The sequence below is a fragment of the Macaca thibetana genome, chromosome 9 (assembly GCF_024542745.1).
Source record: "Macaca thibetana thibetana isolate TM-01 chromosome 9, ASM2454274v1, whole genome shotgun sequence".
NCBI classification, from domain to species: domain Eukaryota; kingdom Metazoa; phylum Chordata; class Mammalia; order Primates; family Cercopithecidae; genus Macaca; species Macaca thibetana.
The window spans coordinates 115,224,782-115,233,191 of NC_065586.1; the positions used below are offsets into that span (position 1 = coordinate 115,224,782).

General features: G+C 44.6%; 1 protein-coding gene and 1 long non-coding RNA gene across 4 annotated transcripts in view; one reads left to right on the forward strand and one right to left on the reverse strand.

The window, feature by feature from the left end:
- The window catches only part of DENND10 (DENN domain containing 10), a 32,728-nt gene extending 26,065 nt beyond the window's left edge, over positions 1 to 6,663 (forward strand). For 2 of the 3 annotated variants that reach the window (XM_050803988.1, XM_050803990.1), the window contains 2 exons: positions 1,538 to 1,632; positions 5,152 to 6,663. In XM_050803988.1, the coding sequence (XP_050659945.1) occupies positions 1,538 to 1,632; positions 5,152 to 5,328 (272 nt within the window). In that variant the 3' untranslated portion in view covers positions 5,329 to 6,663. Of the gene's footprint in view, positions 1 to 1,537; positions 1,633 to 2,687; positions 3,909 to 5,151 lie in introns of those variants that run through there. The other variant, XM_050803989.1, reaches the window with a different exon arrangement.
- On the reverse strand, positions 1,038 to 5,156 carry LOC126962706 (uncharacterized). The gene is made up of 2 exons (XR_007728785.1): positions 4,885 to 5,156; positions 1,038 to 1,958 (listed from the first exon to the last, which is right to left on the reverse strand). It is a non-coding gene; the product is annotated as an uncharacterized LOC126962706 (long non-coding RNA).
- Positions 6,664 to 8,410: the final 1,747 nt, after the last annotated feature.

Genomic DNA, 8,410 nt, shown 5'->3' on the forward strand with positions numbered 1-8,410 from the left:
CATCTGAAGGCTCCACTGGGGCAAGAACACCCGCTTTCAACGTGCATGTCTGTTGGCAGGAGGTCTCAGTTCCTCCTGCCATGGGCCTCTCCATAGGGCTGCTTGAGAGTTCTTACAGTATGACAGCTGGCTCCCTCAAGAGTGAGTGACCCAAGAGAGAGAAGGAAGCTACAGTGCGTTTTATAATCTTGTCTTGATAAAGACATTGATAGTCACATCATTACTTCCTCCATATGCTATTTGTTAGAAGCAAATCACTAAGTTTAATCAACATTTAAGGAGAAAGGAGTAAGTCTCCAACTCTTGAAGAAAGGCGTATCAAAGAATATGTAGACGTTTATCACTACACAGGGTTAAATGTGACTCCAGTATGGAAAATCTTTTTGAAGCACGTCTCGGTAAGCACAAGGGAATGAAACTGTTCTTAGAGCTAAGGATCAGGAAAGGGTGTACTAGTGTTAGAGTGGCATTCTTAGACATTTTAAATTGTCCCAAATTACAGCTACATAAAGTAGAAAAGATTGGCTTAAATGTGTGTTGAGCCCAGAGCACTACTCAGGTAGTGGTTTTAGATGGGATTACTGCTAACAGCTTTGTTTTGTCACTTATCTTTCTCCTAAAAGTGGGGACAGCTGAATGCTGACTGATTGGGAATTGAATTGGGAATTGTTAGATTCAATTATGTGAGGTTTTATTGAACAACTTCAAATTAATAGAACCATAACTGACTTTCCTTTAATTCATTGTAAAATTGCAAACATAATGCACACTCATGGTGAAAAATTCAAACTGTGGGTTCAGATCTTTAGGAAATAACTGCCTTTTGCAAAGCGAAAGTGAAAGAAAACTGGCTGTGGCCCGGGCCACTTAAGCAGCTGAAGCGTTAGGACCAGAAAGAGTGGCCATCTCCCTGCTGCCCTGTGTTGCTCTGTGTCTATAAAATGGGCTCATCCTAATCAGCACCGTTTGAATGGAGTTTGTCTCTTGAAGTGACAAACAAGTTTCTGTTAACCTCCTCAGTGCAGACAGTAGCAGTGTTTGTAACCAAGCTAACTTAGGTGGCTTCCTTTGCTCATTTCTAAGAACCTAAACGAACTGAGTGCCCAGCTGTCTTCTGCAGAACTGACAGGAAACTCCTCTTTCACAATATTCCCACCAAAAAGATAAATTTCTTAACTGAAAAGAGCTGGACTAGAAGGTCAGGCTCTTGGCTTATAGTCACAATTTAGTTGTAGTCAGAATTGTTCATTATGCTTTGGGAAGAAAAATAAAAGTTCTGGTCAGGTGGGTGTGAAGGGGAAATCTGGTTTGGTGTGATGTGTTTTTATGTTGGCCAAGAAGTATAAATCACGATTATATTATGCCTTTCCTCCCAGCATGTTGTCATATTTGTGGCTAGTGAAAAAACGGACATGTGGGAGGTTGTCAGCTGCTGTTTGAAAATTTCCTCAGTGTGGTCTTTCAAGTTTTCAGATAGGTGGCATGATTAGTTTTTATTATGTCAATTTCTAAATATTCACCTTCTTGATCTCACCAGAGGCCATGGCAATGGGCAAACTGCACAAAGAAATGGGTCAGCTAATTGTTCAGTCTGCAGAAGATCCAGAGAAATCAGACAGCCAGGTGATACAGGTAACTCCTTCACCTTCTGACTTACTGGAAGTCCTGACCCGGTGCCGCTGGGTGGTGTGCGGCAGAGGTGTGCACATCAGCAGAGTGGGGGGGCTGTGGGAGAGGCCAGCGGGCAGGTGCTTAGAGGAGGGTTTGCAGATGGCCACAGCGATGATGGACAAGCAGGTGCAGGCTGGCCTGATCTAGTTAGTTACCGGGCTCGAGGGCAGGTATACACTGGGGCTGGTGCTGACGCCGACCGTTGGCAAACAGAAATGTAACTCCCGAGTGGTCTGGAAGGCTTTTCTGGGCCAGCCAGTGCGTTCTCTCTTCCTAGGAGAATTTCCCTGGAGGAACAAATTATAAAGGGGAGGTTGTTGCTGAACATGGGGAACTAGATAGATTGTCAAAATTTGGCTTTGCGTGTCTCCAGGACAACAGAAATGCAGTCAGACTCCTGTCCCACTTAGTGACTGTTGCCACATGCCACAGAGCCAGCTCCTTGCTGGGGTCTACCTGGCACGTGGACCAGAGTCCATGTGGACCAGTGGACACCTGCTCTGCTCTTGCCCAACTGGAATGGCAAATGGGTTTTATTTCTTGTACTTTCTACATAGTGGCCTGCATCCTTGCATTTGGCCTGTTCCCAGCTCCTTGCTCCTCTCCTGAAGGATAAACTTCCAGTGTTGCCTCATCTAGATGCCTGACTCATAACCTGGGGCTGGAGGGCCCAAAAGGACTGTCTCTGTCTGCACCTGTCCTCCCTGGGGGCACAGGGGCACCTCTGATATGCAGGCTATACTCATTCGGCCCAACCTGGCGCCTTCTCCATTTATCCATTCATTTACTCAGTGTTTCTTGAGCTCTGTTTGTCAGGCATTGCACTGGCAGTGGGGATGCAGTGGTGAGCAAATCCCTGCCCTCATGGAGCCTGTACTTCAGTGGAGTAGATGCACAGAAAATAATGAATGACAAGATAATTACAACCCATGATAGGTGCTGTGACAGAAGGGGTTGAGGTGGAGAATACTGGGGGAGGGGTAGGCCAGCTCTCTAAGGAGGTGACATGTCAGCAGAAAGATGAGAGGGGCCATTTCTCTGCAGTGCTGATGGCCTGGCCAGCTGTGAGCAGGAAGAGTGGGCTGATCTTGCCCTGAGGACCTGAACACTGGAGACTCTGGGGCTGCTGCCTTCCTACCATGTGAATCCTCACTGCCCACCTAACCCCCAGCATTAAAGACATACTCTTAAAATATCGGCAACATATGTGAACTTGAGTTTTGCATTACTGTGTTGTTCACAGACTAAAAGTGCTACCTAGATGACTTAGTATAATATATGTGACCTTGGGGAGGGCAAGTGAAAGTGCTGGGAATGCTGTGAGGGTTCAAAAATATATGCATGAATTAATGATGTCAGCAAACAAGAAAGAAGACATGATTTTTTTACTTTTTTTCTTCATTGAGTTTCACTGTCACCCAGGGTGGAGTGCAGTGGTGCAATCTTGGCTCACTGCAGCCTCCACCACGCAGGTTCAAATGATTCTCCTGCCTCAGCCTCCCAAGTAGCAGGCACCAGGATTACAGGTGCCTGGCACCGCACGTGACTAATCTTGTATTTCTAATAGAGATGGGGTTTCACCACGTTGACCAGGCTGATCTTGAACTCCTGACTGGAGCCAGTGCTCCGCCTGCCTCGGCCTCCCAAAGTGCTGGGATTACAGGCATGACCCACCACGCCTGGCCAGAAGACATGATTTTAATGAGCGCTTTAGTGAGTCCTCAGCCACCCAAAAGGAATAAAGCCTGCGTGGCAGGTGCTGGGTTACTTATCCCAGGCAGACAAGGACTTTTGGGAAGAGATTCCTTCAAAAAACAGTAGCAGCATTTCTCAAAAAGTTAAACATCGAGTTACCATATGATTTGGCAATGCTGTTGCTGGGTATATACCCAAAATAATTGAAAGCAGGGACTTGGCCGGGCCTGATGGCTCATGCATGTAATCCCAGCACTTTGGGAGGCCGAGGTGGGTGGATCACCTGAGGTCAGGAGTTCGAGACCAGCCTGGCCAACATGGCAAAACCCTGTCTCTACCAAAAATACAAAACTTAGCCGGGTGTGGTAGTGGGCACCTGTAATCCCAGCTACTTGGGAAGCCAAGACAGGAGAATTGCTCGAACCCGGGAGGTGGGGGGTTGCAGTGAGCCGAGATTGTGCCATTGCACTCCAGGCTGGGCAACAAGAGCGAAACTCCATCTCAAAAAAAAAAAAAAAAAAAGAAAGAAAAAGAAAAAGAAACAATACAGTAAAAATATAGCATTATCATCTTATGAGACTACCATTGTATATGTGGTCCCTGGTTGACCAAAACGTCATTATGTCGTGCATGACTGTACTTGTATGGAAATATCCATAGCAGTGTTACTCACAGTAGCCTTTAAAAGGTGGCAGAAGCAACCTAGTGTCCTTCAGCAGATGACTGGGCAAACAAAATGTAGTCTTTATATACAGTAGAATATTACTCAGCTGAAAAAGGAATGGAATGTTTTGAATGTGGTTTTTGTTGGGGGGCGAAAAAAGGAATAGAATTCTGATACATGCTATAACATGGATGAACCTTGAAAACATGCTAATGAAGTAAGCCAGACACTGAAGGGTAAATGTTGTATGATTCCACGTATATGAGCTATCTAGAGAGACAAATTCACAGAGTTAGAAAGCAGAGGTTACCAGGGCTAAGCGAGGGGAAATGCGGTTATTTAATGGGTACAGAGTTTCTGTTTGTGATGGTGAAAAGTGCTGGAAATACGGATGATGGTTGTGCATCGTTGCAAATGTACTTAATGCCACTGAATTATACACTCAGAAAATGGCTAAAATGGTAAAAAAACAAATAATAAAAATATGATTTTTCTAAGTTAATTTGTTTCATTTTTCCTAATTTTTTTCTTTAAAAAGAATTATCAGGCCAGGTGCAATGGCTCAGATCTATAATCCCAGCAGTTTGGGAGGCTGAGGTGGGCAGATCGCTTGAGCCCAGGGGTTTGAGACCAGCCTGGGCAACATGGTAAAACCCCATCTCTACAAAAAGTATTAAAAAATTAGCTGGGTGTGGTGGCGCAAGCCTGTAGTCCTAGCTACTCAGGAGGCTGAGGTGGGTAGATCAGTTGAGCCTGGGAAGTCGAGGCTGCAGTGAGCCATGATTGCACCGCTGCACTCCAACCTGAGTAACAGAGCAAGACCCTGTCTCCAAAACAACAAAAAAAGGAGTTACCTTTTTTGTTGTTCATTTTGGAGACAGGGTTGTCCAGGCTGGAGTGCAGTGGTGCAATCATGGCTCACTGCAGCCTCTAACTTCTGGCTCAAGCCATCCTCCTGCCACGGTCTCCCAAAGTGCTGGAATTACAGGCATGAGCCACCATGCCGAGCTCATTTTTCATAGTTTATAGACAGTCTGAAAAAAATAGCAGGAAGAATTCTACAGAGTAAATATTCAAATTTCGGATACTAACATGTTGCATATTTTCCTGTTCTATTAAAGGATATTGCTCTAAAAACAAGAGAAATCTTTACCAACCTAGCACCATTTTCAGAAGTTTCGGCTGATGGAGAAAAGAGAGTCCTTAATTTGGAGGCACTAAAGCAAAAACGATTTCCACCAGCAACAGAAAACTTCCTTTATCATCTAGCAGCAGCCGAACAAATGCTGAAAATCTGACTGTGCGACAGAATGTATCACTGATGACTGATAGAAAGCCCTCTTTCACTCTGATTATCCATTAACTACATAAAGTCCTGAAAATAACAGAGAAACTGTTATATATTTTTAATGATTTATTTGCAGGTATTGAGATTTGACCTGAAAAACAATGAAACACATGAACATACTTCTGATTTTCTCCTAGCTGATTAGTTTCCTGCCTGCTGTCAGTGCTGGACAAAGTGCTGTTACTACTTTATATAACATTACAAAACAGCTAAAGGTCCTGGGGTAAGAGAAAAAAAGCACATTATGACAAATGCGAAAGCCTTCATTATTACACATTCCAGTTTCTCACTGTGTAGTCATAAGCGAATGGTTTACTTTCAGAAAGCTGCCTGAAATGTCCCTTTGTATTCTAGGAAGAACTTTAATTCCTCCTGAGGAACTCTACTTTCTGAGCCCAACTGCTGAGTTTTCTGCAGAACTGTCTAGAAGATCATTCAAGAGAGCCTGCAGTTGCACTTTCTTGTAAAAGTTAAAAAAACAAACAAAAAGGTTTTTCCCGGCTTTTGAACATTTTGCCTATATTATGAGAGTTTTGCATATATTTTATACTTGAGTAGACAACTTTAATAATCCAGATTTATACTATCACAGATGTAAGCATTTGGCAAACGTTCAGCCATTAGCACTCATTTAACCCTGTTAGCAATATTCTTTTGAAAAAGGTGCCAGTCCTTATGTGGTAAACTAAGAAGCCCATTGAATATAACAGTGTGTAGGACTGAAACAGTGACCTTATATTATTGCTAAGGGAATATGAGATTAACTTCCTACAGGGGCCAAAACCAGAGAAAGGCTTCCAACAACTTTGGTGAAAGTAATTTGGCCACATGTCAAGCCAACTGTTTGTATTCATTTATGTACCTTTTTCACAACTGGAGACCTTAACATTGCCAAATCATCATGGAGGCCTCAATTACGTGCTTGTTAGTGTGTCATTCATGTTGATTGTAAGGGATTACTTTCACTCAGTACTGATGTCCTTGGAAATCTTACCTGGAAACATGTTTGCAAAAAACATTATTGGATCTTTTTTTTCTTGGTATTACATATTTGTTAAATAAAAATTAAACACCCTCCCTTTTTGAGTGAGGGCAGGGGAGGACCTGAAATAAGACGATGTTTACTAAGGCAAATAATTGAAAATTAAATCTGCACTTTATGGAAATGAAAAATACTAATATCTTTTTCCTCATTTTTTTGTATTACTATATTAGCTAATGATCAAAGTTGTTAAAATTATAAATTTATGATGCAGAAATAAAATGGAAATATTTTGATATTCAACTACTTTTAGGTGGGTGACGAATTGTCCCCTCTTTCTCTAATTCTGCTCATTCCAAAGAAAACGGAGAAAAAAAACTGAGGGCACTAGGGAATTATTAAAAGACCTGTCTGAAAGTTCAAGATGGCCAAGGGTGCAGTGGCTCATGCCTGTAATCCCAGCACTTTGGGACGCCGAGGTAGGCGGATCACCTGAGATTGAGTTTGAGAATAGCCTGGCCAACGTGGTGAAACCCCGTCTCTACTAAAAGTACAAAAATTAGCTGGGTGTGGTGGCAGGTGCCTGTAATCCCAGCTACTCAGGAGGCTGAGGCAGGAGAATTGCCTGAACCTGGGAGGCGGAGGTTGCAGTGAGCCGAGATTGCACCATTGCACTCCAGCCGGGGCAACAAAATGAGACTCGGTCTCAAAAAAAAAAAAGTTCAAGCCGTCCCTCGCCACACACCCTTTCCTCCCGCCCTAGCCCTCCTCCACTCGCCTTCCTGGAGCTGCCTCTGTAACTTCAGTCTCCTGTCCTTGGAAGGTGCCTTCACATTTCTGTCATCTGGTAGTGGTTAAGCCTCCACCTGCAGCTGTTGCCCATCTTGTTCTCTAACTTTAATTTTGGTTAGTGTCAGCCTGTGGTCAGACTGAGCCATTTACTGATTTTGTCCTTTTAGGCTGTTGTGAAACTCTCCTCACCAGATTTGGAAATTAACCGTCATTCTGGCCTTGGGGAAACAAAACCACAGATAATTCTTTGGTAATTTGGGGTAGGGTGCATTGAAAACGTTAGTCCAATACTCAAATGTTGAGGTACCTACTCTGGGCCATGCCTGTGTTGTATTTTGGGCTACCCTTATGGGCAGCAGTCCCTGCTCTCGCGGTGCTGCGCAGTCCGCTTGGGGAATAGGGTCAGCAAACAGGCTGCTGTCGTGCGGCTAGTGCTAGGCGTGATGTGTGAAACAGAGTGGTATCGGAGCACACAGATGGGGACCCAGTTCAGTGCTGTCAATCCTGGAAGGCCTCTCAGAGGGAGTGATCGATGTCAAAGTCAGACCTGAAGCATAAGAAGACATCTACTCAGACCAGAGGAAACAGCTGTGTGAAGGTCTGGAGAAGAGACCACAGCCCATGTGAGGACCTGAAGGGTCTAGAGGGAGGGGAGGGAGTGGCAGGATATGAGTATGGGAAAGGCTTGCTGTGGTGAGGAATGTGGGCTTGATCCTGACGCACTGGGAGGCCATTTAAGGCTTTTCAGGCCGGGTGCGGTGCTCATGCCTGTAATCCCAGCACTTTGAGGGGCCAAAGCGGGTGGATCACGAGGACAGATGACAGCCTGGCCAACAGGGTGAAACCCCATCTCTACTAAAAACAAACAAAAATTAGCTGAATGTGGTGGCTGGTGCACACCTGTAGTCCCAGCTACTCAGGAGGCTGAGGCACAAGAATCACTTGAACCCAGTGTCGGGCCTCTGAGCTCAAGCCTGCATGTATTCATCCAGATGGTCTGAAGTAACTGAAGAATCACAAAACAAGTGATAATGGCCTGTTCCTGCCTTAACTGATGACATTACCTTGTGAAATTCCTTCTCCTGGCTCATCCTGGCTCAAAAGCACCCCTACTGAGCACCTTGTGACCCCCACCGCTGCCAGCCAGAGAACAACCCCCTTTGACTAATTTTCCACTACCTACCCAAATCTTATAAAACGGCCCCACCCCTATCTCCCTTCACTGACTCTTTTTGGCCCACCTGCACCCAGGTGATTA